Below are 24,337 nucleotides of genomic sequence, written 5' to 3'. Positions count from 1 at the left end.
CAAGCCCTAAACTATTCCTTCATATATCGCTTTATGTCACTAATCTATTTAATTATCACATTAGCTTTTAAGATTCTTTGTCTATCAAATTTTTTCCTTTTTAAAATATTTATTAATTTGTTTGAGAATTTCATAGATGAGTACTGTATTTACATCATTTCCACTCTTCCACCTTCTCTTGTGACTCCCCTTCTCAACTTCATGACCTTAGTGTGTGTGTGTGTCCCACCTCTGAGACCATTCAATGTTGCTCATTTATATATGTTTAAGGCTGACCAAATAGGTTTAGATAATCCATCATGGGACTCATCCCTGGGGAAGACGACCGTTGATTGCCCATCTAGGAGTGGGCCTTGCGAGAGTCCCCAGTCCGAGTTCAGGCTATCATTGTGCAGGTCTTGTGTAGGTGACCAATGTTACGATGTCATGGGTACAGCTCTCTGTCATATATACAAGACAACATTTTGCAGCAGACATCCCAGTACCTAAGACCTTCCCACCCCTTCTCTGCAGTGTTTCCCGTGCCTTAGATGTAGGGATTGTATTGTAGATGCTCATCAACCGAGACTGAGTGCTCATCAACACTACAGTCCGTTGTTCTCTGCATTTTGACCAGCTGTGGATTTCTGTGATGGCTTCCATCTGTTGAAAAAAAAAGTTTTGATGAAGTAAGAGAGCTACGCGTATCTGTGAGCCTAAGGCTAGGTATTTAGAGTGAAGTTGGGTATTATGTTAGTTTAAGAACATGGCATTACTAGCCACAGTTAGTTGCTAGGTTTATAGTACCAGGCATGAATTCATTCCAGTTAAGTGGGCCTTAAGTCTAACTAGGAGGCTGTTAGTGCCAAGCTAGAAGTGAGTTTATTGTACCTGCTGGTTACTGATGTGGTTCGTAGACTTTATGGCTGTGTAGGACTTTGAATTTCCACTCTCCTTTGGAAGCTTGCAGAGGTGCTGAGAGCTGTCCTCAAAGAGGAGGCTTGAAAGTCAGTTCTGTTTGTTCTTCCAGCTTCCCTGTCCGAAGGGTGTTGTCTGGAAGACCCTATTTCCTTAAAGTCATTCACCACTTCTGGCTTTTACAGCTTTTCACCCCTGGTGCACACATCCCTGAGCCTTGTTTTGGCAAAGTTCAACAGTCTTTTTCCTGTGTGTCCTGCATGTCCAGTCTGCCCAGCACATTGTCAGCAGTCAAAGGCAAGGGCAGTTTCTTTGCCCAGTGGCTAACCTTGCCACAGTGAAAGCAAACTCCATAAGGAGTTTCTTCAGTGCCCATCATCTCTGAAATAATTGGTGCTGCCAGGAGCAGATGTGTCTCATTGTCATGAAAAACCTTAGGTTAACAAAGCATTTTAAATGCCATTCTGTAGGTCTTTGAAGTATTTGAAGACCATCTATCTAAAATATATCTCTATATGATCTGGAAAGCATTCCTAACATATCTACAATTTTGATTGTTATAAATGACTAGCCACTAACCTGTGTTCCTGATTATCCTATATAGTTTATAATAATAGCTGTCAAAAACTAGAACTTCACCTAACATTTCCAAATGAACTGCATAGGCACAATACTTTAAACAAGAATAGAAACATGCATACAACATGTTGTAACAAAAACTTAAATTTTTTATCAATATGCAAAAATCCTTTCAACAAGAGTCGAAACATATATACAATGTAACAAAATTAACTTTAAATTCATATTGATAAATGATAACAAACATCCATAACCCACTGAATAACCAAAAAACACCCATACCCCCCAACTCTTGGTATTGGGGCATAGTTTTCTCTAAACTGCTTCCTGCTGGCTGTGGGGGAGGCATCTTTAGTGTACCTGAGAAAATTTTGAGATAATGACCAAGTCCTGGGAAGAACCAGCAGTAACCTTTGTTGATAGATATCATCTGTCAAGATTTAGGAGGTCTTGACTCATCAAACCTGATCCATATTAACACTGAAGGAATCCACAGCCTTTCATCTCCTGTGGGAACAAAACTCCAAAGCATTTTTTATTTCCATTTGACAAATATATTTTTCTACTTTTTAAAAGTTAAGGCATTTGTAAAGTATGTAGGCTGGTTTATTTCAACAGTCTCTCTTTCAATTCCAGGTCTTTGCAGCTGTCCTTTTTTCCCTTTTTTTTTTCTTCTTTTTTTTGGTTTTTGTTTTGTTTTGTTTTGTTTTTTTGAGACAGGGTTTCTCTGTGTAATTTTGGTGCCTGTCTTGATCTTGCTCTGTAGACTAGGCTGGCCTCGACTCTGCCTCCCCAGTGCTGGGATTAAAGGCATGGGCCACTGCTGCCTGGCTGTCCTTTGCTTTTCAACAATCAAAAAATTCAAAATCAACATAATAACATACAGGATGCAGCCTCCCTGTGTATTTCCCATCTTTCGTGGCTTTTTTCTTTTATATTAGTTTTACTCTGTTTTAAAGACTATTATTATTTTTAAACTATTCATTTCTTTCTATGACTACCCCTTTGCTCTACTTAAGCCTAAACACATTGTTAAACACACTGTAACCTGTTTAGAGTTATTTCTGTCTGGACCTCTTTTATTGCATATCTTTTAGCCTTTTTTTTTTGACAATATGAGCAAACCTTTAAACTGCTAACCTACACCTGAATCCTCTGCACAAGACTCTCAGCTGGCTCTGTCTGCTTCTCAGCCTAAAACTCTCAGCCCGGTCAGAGGTATTCAACCTTCCTAGAGCTCTAGATTGCCAATGCTTGTGCTGTGGCAGCATTTTTACTTATTTTTTGTTCCTACTTAATGTACTGGCTACTCAAGGGCTCACCAGCAGTCAGAGCTGTATTCATTCTCATTCTCTCTCTCTCTCTCTCTCTCTCTCTCTCTCTCTCTCTCTCTCTCTCTCAGCTTTTTTAAGTCCTACATGGAAGTTCAACCCCATGTTGGATGCAAAAATGTTGTTGGTTGTTTTTACTCTTTTGGGGGACCTGCCACCCACTTCCCAAATAAATCACACTTGGAGGCTTAGTCTTAATCATAAATGCCCAGCCTTAGCTTGGCTTGTTTCTTGCCAGCTTTTCTTAACTTTATATTATCCCATCTACCTTTTGCCTCTGGGCTTTTCCCTGTTCTCTTACTTCTATAAATCTTATTCTTATTCCGTGCCTGGCTGTGTAGCTGGGTAGTTGACCCTGGAGTCCTCCTCCTTCTCTGGCTCCTTCTAGATCTCTCCTCTCCCAGATTTCTCCTTCTATGTGTTCTCTCTGCCTCCTGCCAGCCCCACCTATCCTTTTTCCAGCCTTGCCATTGGCCTTTCAGTTCTTTATTAGACCATCAGGTGTTTTAGACAGGCACAGTAACACAGCTTCACAGAGTTAAACAAATGCAACATAAACAAAAGTAACACACCTTAAAATAATATTCCCCAACAGGGTTTGATAAAGACATCATAATTAGTGCTGAGTATTCCAAAGTCTCTCAATCTCTTGACATTGTCCAGTTGTGGCCTCTTTGTTAATTATCATCTCCTGCAAGAAGAAACTTTTCAAATGAGGGTTGAGTGATGCACTAATCTATGAATACAGCAATATGTCATGAGGAGTCATCTTCTTGCTATGTTCCTTTGGCAGAATATAAGGATAGGTTTTCCCTAAGGCCCATGGCCTGTCTAGTCTCACACTTTTGGCTACGTTAGCAGTGTGGAGTATGAGTTCCATTTCATAGAGTGGGTCTTAAATCCAATTTAAAAGGACATTGTTGGTTAATCCCTAACATTCTGTCACTGGTACACCAGCATGTCTGGCAGGTAGGTTTCTGTTGGGGTCAAAGGGCTTGAAGCTAGATAATATAGATGATTACTTTTCTCCTCTGGTAACAAACAAAATATCTTCTAGTGCTCGTCATTAGAGGCGAAACTCCTGGTTTACAACAGCTCTGTTTCTCCGTGTTCAGTGGCATAAGTAAGTGGGACTTCAGCAATAGGGTCTCAATGTCAGGTTGTGGAAGGAAACCAGTCACAGCCTGTGACGTTTAGAGAAGGGGACTAAAGACTCCTTTGGCCAATGACTTAACAAGATATAGCCCACTCCTGGCACTAGAAGTTTTTCTTAGTTTTTCTTGGTGTGTTATGTCTAGTTGGGGCATTTTCTCCCTCATAATATGTGACTTCATTATTTTTATTTTTTAAATTTTTTTATATGTGACTCCACTTAAATTCCTTTCATATATATATATATATATATATATATATATATATGAATCTTTATATTATATATATGAATCTTCTACAGTAATAGGATTCCATGTGGTTTTTCAAAAGGTATTTAATGTTAGTTTTCCCTCCCCATATGCCCTCCTTTACCCTGCTCTCACATCCTCTTGCCCATTTAATCCTCCTATTCTAGTTCCCCCTTATCTCTTTAAAACACTATGTCTTCCCTTTCTTGGAAGATCCCCTCCTCCCTTCTGGTTGCTTACTAGTTACCTAACTTCTGTGATTGTTCTGATTGAAACACACATATATAGCATCCACCTGTAAGAGAAAACATGCAGTATTTTTTTTGGAGGGGGGGGTTAGGTTGCCTTGCTCAAGATGATTGTTTCTGCCTCCGTCTTTTGCCTGCAAACCTCATGATTTCATTTTTAACAGCTGAATAATTCCATGGTGTAAATGTAGTCCATTACATTATCCGTTCTTCAGTTAATGGACATCTAGGCTGCTTCCTATTCCTGGCTATTAGGAATAGAGTAGCAGTGAATGTGGATGAGCAATGTATCTTTTGCTGTAGGGTGTAGAATCTTTGGGTATATGCCCAAGAGTGGTATAGCTGGATTCTGAGGCAGGTCAATTCCCAGCTTCTGGGGGAAACAACTCACTGATTTCCATAGTGGTTGTACAAGTTTGCACTCTTTGCTCCACATCCTTGCCAGCATGAGCTGTCATTTTTTTTTTTAATTGAACTTGACCATTCTGACTGCGTAGTATGAAATATCAGAGCACTTTGCACTTTGCTCATAACTAAGGTTGTTGAACGTTTCTTTGTTCATTGGCCATTTGTGTTTGTTCTTTTGAGAACTCTCTATTTAGTTCTGTGCCTCGTTTTTTAATTGGGTTATTTGTTTTCTTGATGTTCAGGTTTTATTTAGTTCTTTGTGTGCTTTAGCTATTCGCTATCTATTGGATTTGTAATTTGTAAAGTTTTTTTCCCATTGTTTAGCCTGCCACTTTGCCCTAATGATTGGTGTTCTTTGTCATATGGAAGCTTTTCAGTTTAATGAGGTCCCATTTACTAATTGTTGGTCATGGTGCCTGTGCTAACAGTGTTGTGTTCAGAAAGTCTTTTCCTGTGCAAAGGAGTTCAGGACTATCCCCTAGATTCTCTTCTATCAGTTACAGAGTATCTGGTCTTATACTGAGGTCCTTGATCCGTTTGGAGTTGAGTTTTATGAAGGATGAAAAGTATGAATCTATTTGGATTCTTCTACATGCAGTTACCCAGTTTGACCAGCACCATGTGTTGAAGAAGCTGTCTTTTCTCCTTTGTGAATTCTTGGCTTCTTTGTCAAAATCAGGTGTCTGTGGGTGTGTAGGTGATTGGCTGTGTGGGCTTGCAGCAAAAAGCTTTCATTATGTTGAAGTCTGTTCCCTGTTCCTAGTCTCTTGAGGACTTTTATCATGATGAGATGTTGGATTTTATCAAAGACTATTTCTGCATCTAATGAGATGATCATGTGGCTTTGTTTTCAGTGGATTTCATTTATTGATTTTCATATGTTGATCCACCCCTGCATCTCTGGGATGAAGCCCACTTGATCATGGTGGATGATCTTTTTGGATTCAATTTGCAAGTGTTTTATTGAGTATTTTTGTGCTACCAACTAACTAGGTAAACACGTTTTCCTTGTCTTTAATGCCTGCACTTCCCTCTTCCATGTCCTACAATCTGTTGGTGAGTTTTTGTTTGTTTCTCTAAGTCTTTGTTTGTTTCCTTGTTTTATGTCAGCTTTGGGTTTTCTTTGGTGATCCCATTTCTTTGTTAAATTCCACTTTCATGGTTTGAATTGGTTTCATTATTTAGTTCAGCTGTTGGTTTGTGCTTTCATGGTCTTCATTGAGGCATTTATTCATATTCTCTTTAAAGTCCTTGAAGAATTCCTTGTGTTGGGCCTCAGGTAAATTGTGTTTCTCAGGGTTAACATAATAGGGTTGCTGGCCTCTGGAGGAGGCACATTGTCTTGGCTGCTCACGTTTGTTTTGCCCAGGAATCTAGGCACCTGGAGTTGTTCTTAGTGTAGGTAGCTGGTCTTGTCTTTGTTGTGTGTGTGCTCTGTTCTTTGTTTGCTCTTGCCCACTCTTCATTTTAGTCAAGTGGGGTGGTATGGGGTGCTTGGTAGAGAGTGGTTCTAAGGGTCCTCAGAAACTCACAAAAGAATGCAGGTAATCTAGAAGGTTGGCGACATTGAGCTGGGGAGACCCTGGATCCACACCATGAGCCAGGTTCCAAGATGATCACTTTGAGTGTTTTATTTGAGTCACCACATGTACTTTTTCATAACACCTCATGAAAAAATACTAGGAGTGTTGTGATTCTTTTTCTCTTTTCTGAGGCAGAGCAGGCTGTCCCTGTGTAGCCAAGGTTGAGCTTTGCAGATTCTCTCCTCAGCCTGCCAAGTGCTGAGGTACTACCACACCTTGCTGTTTGGATGGAGGTATCTGAATTTCCCTGTGATAGTTTCTGGTTTGTGTGTCTTTGTAGACGGAGACGTCTCCAGTCCTGCCTTGCCCAGCAGCCCTGATGAATCTCTCCCACTGGTGGTGCTGTAGCGACTCATACAATAATCACTCAGAGGCTTACATTAATTACAGACTGTATGGCCTATGGCTTCAGCTTCTTACTAGCAAGCTCTTTCATCTTAAATTAGCCCACTCCTATAAATCTTTACCTTACTACGTGGCTGTGGTGTTACCAGTCTGCTGACATGTTGCTCCTTCATTGGCGGGCTCACGTCTCTCCCGACTCCACCCTTTTCCCTCTCGTCTTCAGTTTGAATGCACCGTCTAACCTTGTCCTGCCCTGCCATAGACCAGTGCAGCTTTATTTATTATCCAGTGGGAGCCACACATATTCACAGCCTACGGAAAGATATCCCCCTACATGTCTTCTAGTGCCACAAATGAAAACTTTGATGCTGGTCTTCCTGTTAGAAACTTGTAATGGCTGAAATTTTTAAACCTTTTTTTTTCTTCCAAAATGTTTTCAATTTTAGGATTTCCAGTGTAAAATGATTTTGGTCTTTGATTTTAAGAACTGTGGCTGTGGTTCGATTCCCAGCAGCCACATGGTAACTCAAAACTGCCTCTAACTCCAGTTCCAGGAGACGCCCTCTTCTGGCCTCTCTGGGCACTGCATGCACATGGTGCACACAGGCCAAATACTTGCATATAGAAAAAATAAATAAATCTTCAGAGAGGTTTGTTTTTCTTTTAAAAAAGAAAGTTTGTGGATCTTGCACTAACACATCAACTCTTCAGTGTTCTTACATTATTTATTTAATTCCATCTCCATTTGTTTTGTTTTCCTCTTAGAACTTGTAATTTGGGGCTGGCTTTTGTGAGTCTTAATATAACTTGGGATTACTCTTTATTTACTTACAAATTTACTTGTATTGGGATTGAACATAGGATTTCACACACATAGGTCAGGAGGTCAGGTGCTCTATCACTGAGCTATGTACCCAGTTTTCTTCACACACATAGGTCAGGTGCTCTATCACTGAACTATACACCCAGCCTTTCTTCATACATTAGGTCAGGTGCTCTATCACTGAACTATACACCCAGCCTTTCTTCACACATTAGGTCAGGTGCTCTATCACTGAGCTATGTACCCAGTTTTCTTCACACACATAGGTCAGGTGCTCTATCACTGAGCTATGTACCCAGTTTTCTTCACACATTAGGTCAGGTGCTCTATCACTGAACTATACACCCAGCCTTTCTTCACACATTAGGTCAGGTGCTCTACCTCCCGAGTGCTGAATTCAAGGCGTGCGCCACCAATGCCCCACTTATCCCAATAACTCCTATAACTTAAATTAACCCGTTTCTGTTCATCTGCGTGTTGCCGTGTGACTTGTGGCTTTACCTGTCCTCCTGCGTGTCTAGCTTCCTCTGTGTCTGGCTAGCAGCTCCTCCTTTCCTCTTTCCGGAGCTCTCTGGCTAGAAGTCCCACCTATACCTCCTGCCTAGCTATTGGTCATTTATCTTTTTCTTAAATCAATCACAGTGACATATCTTTACACAGTTTAATCAAATATCTAGCAATATCTGACCTCATTGAACATTAGACGCACATGTGGTACATGTGTATACATGCTAACCAAACAGTGCACATAAAATAAATACATCTAAAATTAAAACAAACAAACAAAACCCCCACAGTCTGGATAACTTAAATGAGGAGATTCATTCCCATCACAGTTTGGGAGATATGGTATTAGCATCATCTGGTTTGGTTTTGGAAGTCATTGTCATAATATCAAAATCAGGGAAGCAAGAGGTGGCTTCAGGTGGTGGGCAGGAAACTGAAGTCTAAACGGATGATTACTGCCTGCTGTTCTTTAGACTCCATTATACTAGTTTCTAGCCCTGGCTGCGTGTTCACTGAGTCAAAGTGAGGATAAGCTAGGCCTGGTGTCACAGGTGTGCAGTGCCAGCTGTTAGGCCTGGTGTCACAGGTGTGCAGTGCCAGCTGTTAGGCCTGGTGTCACAGGTGTGCAGTGCCAGCTGTTAGGCCTGGTGTCACAGGTGTGCAGTGCCAGCTGTTAGGCCTGGTGGCACAGGTGTGCAGTGCCAGCTGTTAGGCCTGGTGGCACAGGTGTGCAGTGCCAGCTGTTAGACCTGGTGGCACAGGTGTGCAGTGCCAGCTGCTTGAGAGCCTGGGGCAGAAGGATCACAATTCAAGGCCCCTGTTCCATACAGTGAGTTCAAGGCCAGCTTGGGTAACTTATTAAGACCTCATCTCAGAAAGTTAAATGAGGCTGGGATAAATCTGAAATAGATGGTATCCAGTACTTTTTAAAACACCAAGAGTTGGAGAGAGGGCTCCGTTTTTAAGAGTACTGTCTGTTCTTCCAGAGGATCCAGGTTCAGGTCCCACCCGGTACCCACATCACAGCTCCCAACCTTCCCTAACTCTGGTTGTAAGGGACACAGACATCCGCGCAGTCAGAACACCCATACGCATAGAATAAAATAAGAAAGCAAACGTGCTTCTGCAGACCCAGTGCAGCCTCCACTAGAATTCCATGACATTGGCCACAAAACCAGAAAGTTCACATCGATGCACAAAAGACCCTGAATGGCCAGATCATTCTTGAGCAAAAAACAAACAAAACAAGCCAGTGTTGGCGCTGTCACCATACCTGACTTCAGATTGTCCTGTGGAGCGCTGGGGACAGGAAACAGTCAGTACTGGAACACAAGCAGATAGGTAAACCGCTGGTTAGGGTTTTCAAGACCAACCCACTCTGTAGTCTAGGCTGGCCTTGAACTTGCCACAGTCCTCTAGCCCCATTCAGCTTCCTCCTTGCTTGGAGGACAGGCATGTTTCACCACACCTGATTAATTACTCTGTTCTGAATGTTTGCTTTTGAAGATGAGGTAAGTTAAACTACATAACTAGGTGATGTTTTAGGTAAATATTTTAGTGGCATGATAAAGGTTATTACACATTCTGTATAGTCTCATATCACATATATATTGTACCTTAAAATGCAGAGTAACCAACATCTCCAGAAGGTTTGACTATCAGCAGATTCTTAAGATTGCATTCTCCTGACGCTGTGTTCCTCTGCGGTATTAAAATTACTCTTGTTCAGTCAGTGGGTCGTGAGCAGAAGAATCTCGTGAGGTGTTAGTTTACAGACATGATTCTTCTTTGGACCTCCATACTTGGAAGAGGATTGTTCTTAATAATAGAAGGGGTTGATTACTGATTGTTTAGAGATGTGCAGTTTCTTCCACATCTAAAATGTTTTCCTCTTGTCTGCCAACAGGTACTACTGTAACTGCTCTAAAGTTGTTTAAGAATCTCCCTGTAAGAAAACAATTTTACTCAACTGCTAAAAAGTGTAAAGATGAGCTAAAAAATGTACAAGATCTCCTCATAAGCTACGGTGTCCTTAAACCTGGCGTAAGGATTGTTTTTGTACACAATAAGGTGAGCATTTTTATGTTGTATAAGAAATTTTTATAGCAGTATAATGAAGAGATGGTATATCCTGTATAAATCAGTTACATGCATGCCATGGAATGGACATTTATTTGCCATATCACCAATGTGAAGACAGTGGAGGTGATTAGGTGATGAGGAAAAGTCCTCCTAGACTGGCTGTTTCCATCCTCACCAGAGGACAGGGAGAAGGAGTTGGCCTTCATCAGAAGCAGACTCTGTTAGTATCTTGATCTTGGCTTTACCCACTCTCTTAGTTATGAGAAATAATTTTCATTTGTTTATTTGTGCAGTTTGAAGTTGTTTTTTTTTTTTATACCAGCTCAAAGATGAATTTATATAGCGTTTTTTTTTTTTTTTTCTTTTTAAACCTCAAAAAATTTGGTCCATGTCTATTCAGCTTTGTCTTTAATATTAAAAGAGCACTGAAGACTTATGGGAAGTCTATTCGACTTCCAAACCTTACGCTTTATATCACCTGCCGTCAGTGATTCCCACAGACTTTCGACTAGGAACAGGTCTGGGGTAAAGGACAGCCCTTCTTCCCCCTTTGAGACCTCACCATGGAGCAACATCTCTCAGCCTCCAGAGTTGCTTAAGATTTTCTAAAGGCCACTCTAGCTCATTCCCTTCTGTTTTTCAAAGCAAGACCAATTAAGTAAAGGGATTTGTCTTGTGTAACAAATCATGGGGGAAAGAAAGGTTTCTATCCTTTCTGGACATTGGCTCTCCTTTATTCCACGTGAGCACATTGGAACAGTCAGTGGACGCAGAGCAGATCACACAGGTAGATGGGGAGTGGGGACTTAACACTTAGTGCGGATCTGCGGGACGCCAGGATCTGTGGGCACCAGGCGCCTCAGTCTGTGCCGTCCTCACTGTGCACGCAGGTGAATTGGCAATGTACCGGTTCGCAGTTACCCTGTGGCCTGCACTCAGAGAACGTTATCGTGTTGCTTAGAGTTGCACAGCGGTAAGGGTCGAGGTGGGGAGAGCCTGTGTTCTCGTCCCGTTTTACCTTGTGCCGCTCCTCTTCCTGATTTGGAGTCCTTGAGGAAATGGAGTAAACAGTATTACCCGTGTTTGTAGGAGGAGCTTGAAGCTTAGAATGATAACGGAATTCTTTCGGATATTTTAGTGAGTGACTGTGTTCAACTACAACCTTTAAAATTACCTCTTTTAGTATAATATTTCAGTATTATAGTGTAATTTTATTATTTCGCCTTCCCTTTCTTCCCTTCAAGTTCTCCCTATACCCCTCATTTCTGTCTTCCTGGTACATGGCCTATTATTATTATTATTATTATTATTATTATTAATTGTTACATACATATATGTATGTACATATATATTCCTAAATACATTGGCTCCAAGTCTTATTTCAGTTTTTACAAACTTGTCAGCAGAATCTTTATCTTTATGCCATGTAAAATGTTTATGATCAAAATCTTTAGTCATCTTAAAAAAGAAAAAATTAAGAAGAGTCAGCCACCTGTTCCTGCTGGCAGAGGGCTCTACCAGATGATACCCTGAGACTCTTCCAGCTCCGCTCTGCTGAGGCTCTCAGGTCGTTGATGGACGGAGGCTCATCCTGCTAAAATAACCCTGTGACCTCCGATCCAGAGGACATTCAGTAATTAGAAGTTAAATGTCTCCACGTTAAGAAAAGATCAAGGTCAAGAGAAACATAGTCCAGAAGGGAGAGCTAATTAAAAAGTTAAGATACTAAGAGGGAAAAGAATTACACGTTCATAAAACAAGCATGAATACAACTAAAGATAATAATTTGAAGAGAAAATAAAGGAGAGGTAAAAACAGGAAGGTGAAAGCGAGCTTAACAGAAGCTCATTTGATCATATGAAGAGCTCTTACTCATTTAGAATTGGGAATATGTATTCTGAGTTTTCAGGTTTATGCAGTTTTCTCAGCCAGTGTTGAATTATCAGAATAGGCATTTTCTTCTGAGAATGGAAAGCAATATTTTTATAATATGCTATATTTTATTAATGTGGGGAACACATCATCAGAAATTGCTTGAAGCAAATTCAGGTCCCTCTGTGGCCTTCAGTCATTTCAGGGGCAGCTCAGATGTGTGTGTGTTGAGCATGTTACACCATGAACGTAGTAGGTAATTACCCCAAGTCAAATAGTAAAATTGCCAGCTATTATAACCACGATCATGGACTGCAACTGTGTGGAGTAAGCTTCCTGCCTTCAAAGCTGTTTCCATCGGTATACTCAACTCCTCTCCTTTTTAAAAATGGTACTATAAAAGGCTTCAAAAAACAAAATGTTCAAACACACCGTTAAGCCTTCCACAGGGTACTGACTTGTTCCCTAGATCTGCACACTGAGCCCTGCTCTGCTGCCGGCTCTTCTTTTAAACACACTTACTGTCATCACCGTTTCTGTGGAGAAATCTGTCTGTGTCTAAAATTTGAGTATAATGATATTAATGTGTTTACTTTTTCTGCATTAGAAGCAAATAATCATATTGCACAGAATATGAGAAGTACTCTTGCTATTTTGATAACTTGGATTAGCTGGTGTTCCCTCTTTTTATGAAGGTTTAAGCTGCCAAGACATTCTCTGAATACTGATAATGTTGATGTTCTTGCCAGTATGGTTATGTTAGAGAGAAGTATTCTTCTTCTTTCATCACCACGTTCCTTGAAAGCGTATTGAATAATGAGACGGCCAGAGTGGGTTCAGCGAGTTTATTTAAAGTCGACATTGTTTGGAGAATTGCTAGAGCCGTTCTGACGTGAGCTCTACAGTTGTGAGCTTTAGTCATAAGAGCTAAATACCAGTGAAGTCCTGCTCCATGTGTTTTCCTTATAAATTAGTTATTTACCAGAATTAAAAAGGCCTTTTTAGTCTGATAACATTGGAATCCCTGATTATTGCATATGAATAGAATATGTAAATCACTACTTTAGAATATGTTATATTCATGATTTCTAATGAGGGCTACTTCCACTTTATTATTGCTGATTTGTGAATACTTTATTTTTTTTCCTTTTAAAAAATTCTTCTCACACATACAATACACCCCAACTGCAGCCTCTCTTCCTCCTGACCATCCCCCACCATCTCTCTCCTCCAGATCTGTTTCCCTTCAGAAAAGAGCTTGCTCTGTAGACTAGGCTGTCCTTGAACTCAGAGATCTGCCTGCCTCTGCCTCCCCAGTGGTGGGATTAAAGGTGTGCGCCACCATTGCCCAGCTAGTCACTTCTTAAGGCCAACTTTACCAGGACGACAGAGGTCCTTAAAGAAGTGAATAAGGACCTGTGCCATCTTCATAACGTGAGTTTGAAGGTCTTTTTCGTGTGCTTCAGCTGTGTTGGAATATTCAGGGCCTGCTGTGGTAGGGTAGTTGGCTCTGGTGGTGACATATTGCCCTGACAGTTATTATGTTCTTACACTGGAGTCTCCGCATCTAGGTTTGTGGTGATTATAGGTCTAGGTACCGATTTCTGGGTTTGTCTTTGTTGGATAGGTAGATAGGCGTTTTGTTCCTTAGTTTCGGTTTCCTTTCTGATCTTCTGGCCAGAGTGGCCTGTGGTTCAGCAGGGGGTCTTTACCCACGTTTGGGAGTGGACTTCAGTTGGCTGACATGGTCTCTCCTTAAACACGGGTTCTCCGCAGAAATTGGGAGCAGGAGTTAGGGTAGCCTGTGTGCCTCTGATCCATCAGGGAGTTTCTGCTAGAGTTGGAGGCTGTTACAGGGTGACAAGGAGGAGTAAGAGACTTGGAGATATTGTTGGGGGTGGGGCACCAAGAGGGTGGAGGACTACCTGGAATTCTGGTGGCCTGCATGGCTCCTGGTCCAGCAGGGTGTGTCTTCCTGAGATGGTGCTGGGGAGGGTAACTGGGCATAGGGTAAGCAGCTTACCTGGTCTTCTGGCAGGGGTGGCCTGTGATTGGGATGAGGTGGGGGTTTCACCTGAGGGACCCAGGAGAGTTAGAAGGGTTCCACAGGTGGCAGCCTACCTTGCAAATATTTTCTTTAAATATCTTTGTATCTTTAAATTTCATTTTGAATTTAATTTCTGTTTAGTTTTTACATTTGTAGTGATAGAACCCAGGGTTTCATTTCTTTTTTTCTTTTCTTTCTTCCTTTTTTATTTTATTTGTTTATTGTGTGATATATATACATATATACACACATACATATATGTATATATAGATGGATAGATAGATAGATAGATAGATAGATAGATAGATAGATAGATAGATAGATCAAGTACTCTACCACTGAGTACATTCTAGGCCCTGAATTTGGTTTTATTTGTAGCCCACATATACTGCAACAGCTGAATTTGATTTAAATGATTAAGGGTTTTTAGCCATTACAAAGGAGAGTTTCCTTCTTGTCCAATTTAGACTGTATACTGTCAGCAGTTGAGGCAAGGGCAGTTTCTTGCCCCATGGCTAACTTTTGCCACAAAGAGAGCAAACTCCATTTGAAGGTTCTTTGATGCCCATCATCTTCTCTGAAGTAAATTGATGCTGCCAGGAGCACACATGTCTCATTGTCATAAAAAACTTTATATTATGAAAACATCTTAAATGTATCGACTATGTGTTGTATACAAGTCAGCTGATTTTTTTTTGGTATGTATTTAAGCAGGTAAAATATGCATTATGTATTTTGTGGGTTTTTTTTTTTTAAGGTTTATTTCTTTATGTCTGTAGTCAGGATTTTCAGTTATCATCCTCAATCAAACCTGATCATCTTTAACCTGGAAAGAATCCACAGCCTCTCATTTCCTGTGGAAATAAAAGCACAACCTCTCCCCCAAAGCAACACACCTTTTGACTTCCATTTTGAAATCAAGACATTTTAAAAATATATAGGTTGATTTAATTTAGTAGCTTCCATAATCCAGTGTTTCTTAGTAGTTATCACTTGCTCATTAGCAGTCAAAAAATTTAAAGATAACACAATAACACATTATCCGGACTCTCTGTGTAATTCCCATCTTTACATGTTTTTTTTTTTCTTTCATACCTCTTTACTCCCTTTTTAAGGACTTTATTATTTTAAAATTATATATATATATATATATATATATATATATATATATATATATATGAATGTCTATACCCATTTTCTTTCCTCTCCCAAGCCTTTGTATATTTTTAAACACACTGTGACCCATTTAGAGTTTTTTTCCATTTGGATCTCTCTTTATTGAGCACCTGAAACCTTTTCTGTCTGTATGAACAAAACCCTAAACCTGTCATACTGGCTCAAGCCCACAGGCAGTGGCTGGGAGAGGCCTCTCTGTACCCTGGCGGTGTGAGGGGCCATGGAAACCCACCGTGCAACTTAGCCCATGGTGCGCTGGCAATTGCCAGGACATGTATCTCTGTACCACAGCCTTCATGAGAGACTAATAAGCCGCATTTGGCTGCATTTGGCTCCAGTGTGTGTGTGAGTGTAAAACCTTTTTTAGGCTTTCTTGGGTACTATGTGGCTATAGGTGCCATTTGTATGCAGAGGTTTTTGTCAGGACTGTGATCAACCTTGTTCTGCCAGCCAAATAACCCACATAACCACTTGGACTTGTGATTGACTATAAATGCTCAGCTGTCGCTCAGGCTTATTACTAACTAGCTCTTACAATTTAAATTAACCCATTTCTATTCATCTACACACCCCCGAGGCTCATGGCTTTTATCTCTCTTGCAGGCACTGCTTCTTTCCTGTCTGGCTTAAAATTCCTCTAACTCTGCCCTTCTTCCCAGCATTCTCTCTGCCCTGAAAATCCTACCAATGCATCGGCCAATCAGCTTTTTATTCACAAGGAGAGCAATACATAATTGCAGTGTACAAAGATTGTTCCACTGCAGGAGAGTGATGAGACTTAAGGCGTTGCAGCTTTCCTCCTCTTCTGTTCTTACCTGCACGCCACATGATAAAAGTCTTGCCTTATAAAGTGTATCTGCTACGTTTGTGGTATCTTTTTCCATTTTGTCCTTTATACCATTCAGCCTTTCATTCAGGCTCCAAATGCCCTGGCTCTGTTTCCACTGTGCCTGACAGTGATCTGCTGCACTTGTCCCAGTCTCAGCCAGAGTTGGGAAGCAGTGTTCTCTGAGACAACAACTCAGAATCCAGGAGTCAGGCTCAGATGCCCCTGTCTTATGAAAATATTATCCTAGTGCCAACCAGGAAGCTTTGGCGTTTGCTTTTATTTCCTTTTTTTAACTGGGGGAAGTGGAGGTAGATTACCTATCACGGGTTTGTTGCTGTTTGCAATTAGATTAATAATAACTTCTTCTTACATAATTTTCATATTTCTTACATTTTCTTTATTTTTCTCCTAGGTTCTATAAAATCTTATATAGCAAAGGTGCAAGACATACATATTAAATATATAGTTGATTTCTGACTTGTGGTATTTGTCTATGCTGGTAATCATCCCTGAACTCCTCTATTGCTCCATAGTGAACTTGAGTGTCCCCAACTCCTGCATAGCACTTTCTGTGTCTTAAAGTTGTGGTTTATACTTCATTTGCATTCCACCTCCCTGTTCAGCAGGCTGTCTCTGGGGAAATGGTGAATGTCTGTTTAAAGTACATAGGTCAAGGTGGTAAATTAAATGAATTATGTGATATTAAAATGAATATCCATAAATGTTTTGGGCTTAGTTTTCTGTTGCTGTGAAGAAATACCATGACCACAGCAACTCTTATTATAAAGGAAAACATTTAATTAGATTGCTTACAGTTCAGAGGTTATAATCATGGTGGGACACGGTGGCATGCAGGCAGACATGGTGCTGGAAAAGGAGCTGAGAGTTCTACATTTTAATCCACAGGCAACAGGAAGTGAACTGAGACACTGGGCAAATCTTGAGTATAGGAGAATTCAAACCTGCCCCATAGTAATACACATCCTACAGCCACACCTACTCCAACAAAGCTATACCGCCTAGTAATGCCACTCCCGAATAAGCTTATGGGAGCCAATTACATTCAAGCTACCACATTCCACCCTCATATCATAATGCAAACTGCATTTAGTCCAACTTCAGAAGTCCCCATAGTCTATCATATTCTCAACAATGTTTAAAGTCCAAAGTTCAAGGTTTTTTCTGAGATTCATGCAATCTTATAACTGTAATCTCTATAAAATCAAAATAAAAAAACATCACATACTTCTAACATAATATATATACATATATATATATATATATTGTATTATTATTGCATATTTATTACCATTCCAAAATTTAGGGAAGGGAGCATAGTGAGGAAATATTGAACCAAAGTAAGACTGAAAACCAGCTGGGCAAACTCCAAATTTTGCATCTCCATGTCTGATGCTCTAATGTCTCCATGTTCTTCAGATCTCCAGTTCCTTTCAGCTTTGTTGACTACAACACACTTCTTTTTCTTAGGTGTTGGTTGTTTCTGCTCTTTTGGTGGGGCCCACCACCCAGCCCCTAAATAAATCACACACAGAGGCTTATTATTACTTGTGAATGCCTGGCCTCACCTTGGCTTGTTTCTTGCCAGCTTTCCTTAACTTATCCCATCTACCTTTTGTCTCTGGGCTTTTTCTGTTCTCTTGTTTCTGTAATCTTACTCTTACTTTGTGGATTGCTGTGTAGCTGGGTAGCTGGCTCCTGATGTCCTCCCCTTTCTCTACCTCCTTCCAAGATTTCTCCTTCTATACATCCTCTCTGCCTGCCAGCCCCACCTATCCTTTCTCCTGCCATGCTATTGGCTGTTCGGCTCTTTATTAGACCATCGGGTGTTTTAGACAGGCACAGTAACACAGCTTCACAGAGTTAAACAAATGCAACATAAAAGTAACACACCTTGAAATAATATCCCCCAACACTTGGGCTGGTCCCACTCCCTGTTTGCAGCTTGGTGTTTTTATGTCAACTTAGTAGCTGCATATGAATCTACTGATATTTTAATTATCGTATGCATCCCCATGGCCCCACAGTCAATGCCGCACCTGCCACTTAGGCCACATCCTGGTAGAGCTCTGGTCCTGTGGCCCCAGCTCTGCCACAGCCACAATATGTAGGTTTAAATTAAGTCTATTGTTCCATTTGTCAATAAGACTCAAGAGTCAAAAGCTGGGGTGAAAACCTGCTAGCACAGAGAGGTTGAGTAGCAACTAGCTGACCTTGCTTTTTGGCTGGAGACACTGCAAGAGATGTGTCTCTTCCCCCATCCCATAACCAAAAAGAAGCTCCAAACTCAAGTCCCCGCCCTTTCTTCTGTGCTTCTCTGTGGCCAATTACAGTCGGTTAGTTGCTGGCTCTGCTCCCTGATTCATGGTTTAACTTTATTGGCAAACCTCCGGCGTGCGATCAAAAAATTCCACAACAGCCATCTCTCCTCGGCAGGTATCCCAGGGCTCTGGTGTCTCCAAGGCAATCCAGGCTTCAAATTCACAGCTTCACCTAATGGCCTCTCTAGGCCACCAAATTCAGGGACGGACACCCTTAACACATGCCTGGCTGTTCTCAGAAGGGTTCCATAATGCCTTTTTCCCATCCTTGCCTCTAAAGCCAGAACCACATGGCCAAAGCTGGCAAGTTTTGTTGTTTGCTGGGGCTGAAACATGGCCCCTTTGTTCAATTACATCTTCACCAGCTTTCTGTCCTTCACTGCCTAAGGTTGACTGTCCTGAAACTGGATCTGCAGACCAGGCTAGCCTCAAACTCAGAGATCAGCCATCCTCTGCCTTCTGAGTGTTAGGATTAAAGGTGTGCACCACCATGCTCTAAGCAGATATCCACATCTTGATACATTTTATGTTTTGCAACATTGTAATATAATACTTTTAGAACTTAGAAATTCTTCTGAATCTTCATATATCCAGTCATAAAACAGTAAGAGTTCAGAGGATTCTTAGATCTTTAAACTCAAAATGACCACTGAAAGTTTTTTCTTCTGGCCCAAATCTTTGAGCAGATAGTGTTTTTAATCTTGTACCATTCCGTTTTATCATTAGATGACCCAAGAGTTTAAGTAAATTACCCAGTGAGTTAAATTTTGGCTACTGAAAAGGACAAGCTGAAGTTGAAGCCTCCGGATTGTGAAGGCAGTGTTCCTTCTCCCCGCTGTGGTTTCCCCTCCTTCCCAGCCCTGTGTCAATCCTGAGAGTGGTGTGGCAGTGGCATTTTGAAGGGAGCAGTCACACTGCGGAAGTGTGGGGACTCTTACATAGGTGAAAGGGAATGGGAGCTTGAGTGGTGTTTATATCCTATGGAAGTTGAGGGGAAGAAAGGACGATTTCAGGTGGATATACAGATGCAATTTAGAGTCAGGCTTGGAGTTAGGCACAAAAACTGAGTCTTGAGCACATGCACTGGCCGAGTTGGCACTGATATTCAGATGTATGTTGTAGGTTGGTGTATGGAGATAGAATTACCCCTGTGCAGAAGTTCTCTCTTGCTCTGAACAGATAACAGACAACAGAGCTTAACTGTTATAAAAATATTCTGGAGTCATACTCAGGTTTGATTAAAGCCCATTTGATTAAAGAATAAATTTAAACCTTATTCCCAATAAGAATTCATTTCTGTACTAGACATCAGATGGTAAGGGGAGAGTGGCAAAAATCTTTGACAAAAATCCCTGTGAGTAGGAAACTATCTGATGTCAGTTGAGAGCTCTCCAGAGGCCTTCTGTGATGCCCTTAGTTAAAGCCTGTTGTGGAATATTAATGAAATGAAATCCCCATGAAAATACCAATACAATCATTCACAGACCTTGAAAGAATAATACTTAACTTCATACAGATAAACATACCCAGGATAATAAAACAATCCTGTTTTCATTTCATTTCAATATTATATTGTGGAATATAACAGCTTCACAGAGTTAAACAATTAGAAAAACAATTTTCTTCACACTTCCCCTTCCTTCACAGCCAACATGAGGTGGGATCTCTATGTCCTTTACCTGTCTCTGGTCACATTTTGCTGTCACTGAAATCTGACTCACCTTGAGGACTCTTCATCCCCTCCAGCCCTTTCTAGTGGTGACTGGTTTATTTCACATATTCTTGAAATCATTTTGTCTCATTGCTACTTCCAAAACATTCTTGGGGTTTTGTAGTACAGAGTCTGACTGTGAAATTCAGACTAGGACTCCAATTTCCTATTCCCCTGCCTCTACTTCTTCAGGGTTGGAGTACCAGCCATGTGTCCCAGACTCAGCTCAGACCATTCTCTTTTCTTCCTGTTTTTTTAGCTACCCTTATTTTCTGTAAGCTACGTGGGGCACCGTTATCATTCTTCCCTTATGCTCTGTCTGACTTCTGCTCCTTTCCCACTTAAATATACACGTATGACTAACCAGATATGTTTAAAAACATGTGCTCATCATCTCCGTGCCAGTACAGCATCCATGCTATCTAGTACCACTTTAGATTTGTAATCACTAATCTCTTTCTTTACATTTATTTATTGTGTGTCTGTGTATAGGTCAGAGGACAACTTAGAAGAATCAATTTTCTCCTTCTACTGTGTGAATTCTGGGGATTGAATTCAGGTCCTTGGGTTTGATGGCAAGCATCTTTACCTACTGAGCAATGTCAGTGGCCCATGATCACTAATCTTCATGTCACCTGGTAGTTACACTACCACTTTCCCTCTTGGTCTCCTGTATCAGCGCCCATGCGTCTGACAAATGGTATTATATTTTATGAATTGCATAGGGATCTTATTAAAACTGCAGACTTAGTGGTCCAGGGAGAGCATAGAATGCATTTCCAGTCAAAGTCCATTTCACATAGTTATGAGCACATTTGAAGCTGGAAACTACCAGGTAACTATTTCATGTCCTTTCTTCTCAAATATCCAATATTTTATACTCCATTTTCCATTGTACAATTTTGGCTTCTTTGTCAAAAATCAAGTGTTCATAGGTGTGTGGATTAATGCCAGGGTCTTCAATTCGATTCCATTGATCCACATGTCCGTTTTTATGCCAATACCAAGCTGTTTTTATTACTATAGCTCTATAGTAGAGCTTGAATTCAGAGATGGTGATGCCTCCAGAAGTTGCTTTATTGTACAGGATTGTTTTATTATCCTGGGTATGTTTATCTGTATGAAGTTGAGTATTATTCTTTCAAGGTCTGTGAATGATTGTGTTGGTATTTTCATGGGGATTTCATTGAATCTGTAGATTGCTTTTGTTAAGATTGCCATTTTTATTACGTTGGTTCTACCTATCCATGAGCATGGAAGATCGTTCCATTTTCTGATATCTTCTTCAATTTCTTTCTTCGAAGACTTAAAGTTCTTGTCATAAATATCTTTCACTTGCTTGGTTAGAGTTACCCCATTTATTATTTGTGGCTATTGTAAAGGATGGGTGATGTTTCTCTGATTTCTTTCTTGGCTATAGGAGGGCTACTGATTTTTTTTTAACTTAATCTTGTATCCCACCACATTTCTGAAGGTGTTTATCAAGTGTTCCCTGGTAGAATTTTTGGGGTCACTTATGTAGACTATCATATCATCTGCAAATAGTGAAAGTTTGACTTCTTCCTTTCCAATTTGCATCTCTTTGATCTCCTTTTGTTGTCTTATTGCTCTAGCTAGAACTTCAAGAACTATATTGAATAAATATGGGGAGAGCGGACAGCCTTGTCTTGTTCCTGAATTTAGTGGTATCGCTTTGAGTTTCTCTCCATTTAATTTGGTGTTGGCTGTTGGCTTGCTGTAAAATATCTTTATTATGTTTAGGTATGTTCCTTGTATTCCTGATCTCTCCAAGACCTTTATCATGAAGGGGTGTTGGATTTTGTCAAAGGCCTTTTTAACATCTAGTGAGATGATCATGTGGTTTTTTTTTTCTTTCAGTTTGTTTATATGGTGTAATACATTGACAGATTTTTGTATGTTGAACCATCCCTGTATCTCTGGGATGAAGCCTACTTGATCAGGGTGGATTTTTTTTTTTTTAATGTGTTCTTGGATTCAGTTTGCCATTATTTTATTGAGTATTTTTACATCAATGTTCATTAGAGAGATTGGTCTGTAATTCTCTTTCTTTGTTGCATCTTTGTATGGTTTGGATATCAGGGTAACTGTAGAACTGTAAAAAGAGTTTGGCAATATTCCTTCTGTTTCTATTGTGTGGAACAATTTGAAGAGTACTGGTATTAGCTTTTTTTGGAAATTCTGGTAGAAGGCTACGCTGAATCAATCTGGCCCTGGACTTTTTTTGGTTGGGAGACTTTTAATGACTGCTTCTAGTTCCTTAAGGGTTATAGGTCTATTTAAATTGTTTATCTGGTCTTGATTTAATTTTCTTTGCTGTTGAAGCTTGCTCTATAAATGCTCTTGTGATTTTATTTCTTCAGACAGTGTGTGTCAGTGAAGTGGAACTGTAGCATGAATTTCTAATAGATCTTTTAATAATAACCTGGAGCCAGAATATTAGGGTAAATACTGAAAGATCAGAGTGTAACATGAATCTTGAAAGGTCTTATTAATTAAAAAAACAAACAAACAAAAAATGAAACCAGATATTGGGTTGAAAGCTGAAAGATCAGAGAGTAGAGCAAGCCAGCCTGTAGTCTTTACCTCTACGAAATCCTCAGTCTCAAGAGTTGAGTTCCTATTTCCTCGCAAATCCTCAGTCTCAAGAGTTGAGTTCCTATTTCCTTGCTCCTTATATACCTTTCTCTGCCCTGCCATATTACTTCCTGGGATTAAAGGCATGTGTCCTTCCTAAGCAAAGGCATGAGATCTCAAGTGCTGGGATTAAAGGTGTGTGTCACCACAGCCTGGCTCTGTTCCCAGTGTGGCCTTGAATTTACAGAGTTCCAGAGGGATCTTTGTCTACCGAGTGATAGGACTAAGGGTGTGTGTGCCATCACTGTCTGTCCTCTATGTCTCATCTAGTGGCTGATTCTGTCCTCTGATCCCCAGATAAGTTTATTAAGGTTTACAATATATTGGGGTACACAATATATCACCACACCAGAGAGACAAAGGAACAAGCCACAGCCACCGCCTCTTACTTCACCAACTGCTCAGTCTGAAAAACCCTCTAGTTCCTGTCTCCTGTGCCTTATATACCTTTCTCTGCCCAGCCATCACTTCCTGGAATTAAAGGCGTGTGTGTTTCCAAAGCAAAGGTGTGAGATCTCAAGTGCTGGAATTAAAGACGTGTGACCCCCAAGTTTTGGGATTAAAGGTGTGTACCACCACTGCCTGGGTCCGTTTCTCTCCTAGACTGAGTTAATCTCATGTAGTCCAGGGTGGCTTTGAACTCACAGAGATCCAGATGGATGTCTGCCTCCAGAGTGCTAAGATTAAAGGAGTGTGCCACCACTGCGTGACCTCTATGTTCAGTCTAGTGGCTTGATTTGTTCTCTAATCTTCAGGCAAAGTTAGCATACACAATATATCACCACATGGGTGGGGACAGATCCACCTGACTGACTGGACAGTCCTTGGGCGGTGTGTGTAATAATACACTCTTGATGGGTGCTTTTGCACAGTCATCATAGTGGCCAGATCAGATCCTTACTTGGCACACCCAGATGCTCTAGCTTTGTGTGACCTAGATAGAGAACATATGGAGCTGTGTGTGTGTATTTTTAGCATATGTTAAGCTTTCAGCCTAAGGGAAAGATATACGGATGACTTGAGGAAGTGAAAAGATTATCTCTGTAAGAGAGTAGGGTGCATGACCTAGAACTAAGGTTTTTTTTACAAAAAGAGGAGAGATTCAGTTTTTTCTGGATTGTCAGTTTTTATTGCAGTTAGTTGTTTATTTCTTTAATAGTAGATTCTGTATTAAAAACAATATTGCCTGGGCAGGAATGGAGGTTTTGCTTCTCAGCAGATGTTTGCACTGTTCGTTGCTAGGCCACCTGATACTAAGTTTGGGCAGTGCCCCTAAATTGACTCCCTGGATGGGACACAGAAATTGCCTGTCACTTGATGTTCCCAGGTTCCCAGCAGTGTCCACATTGTGATTAAGAAACAAAAAATCACTTTTCTTGTTCTGATGTTCCCAGATTTCTAGAACCCATTTCCTAAAGACATATGATGTAGTGATTTCATTAAATCCAGCACTGAGACAGGAACCTTGGCATTTATCCATGAGGCAGCACTTTCATGTAAGCCAA

General features: G+C 40.6%; 1 protein-coding gene across 13 annotated transcripts in view; it reads left to right on the top strand.

Moving 5' to 3' along the window:
- Nucleotides 1-24,337, top strand: part of Pms1 (PMS1 homolog 1, mismatch repair system component) — a 98,009-nt gene that overhangs the window by 28,952 nt on the left and 44,720 nt on the right. For 11 of the 13 annotated variants that reach the window (XM_042260420.2, XM_076550436.1, XM_042260416.2 and 8 more), the window contains one exon: nucleotides 10,028-10,191. The exons of the other annotated variants lie outside the window; for them this stretch is intronic. In XM_042260420.2, the coding sequence (XP_042116354.1) occupies nucleotides 10,028-10,191 (164 nt within the window). The remainder of the gene's footprint in view (nucleotides 1-10,027; nucleotides 10,192-24,337) is intronic. 13 annotated transcript variants of the gene reach the window in all.

The sequence above is a fragment of the Peromyscus maniculatus genome, chromosome 13, assembly GCF_049852395.1.
Source record: "Peromyscus maniculatus bairdii isolate BWxNUB_F1_BW_parent chromosome 13, HU_Pman_BW_mat_3.1, whole genome shotgun sequence".
Taxonomy (NCBI): Eukaryota; Metazoa; Chordata; class Mammalia; order Rodentia; family Cricetidae; genus Peromyscus; species Peromyscus maniculatus.
This window is presented reverse-complemented; position numbering and strand designations above follow the sequence as displayed.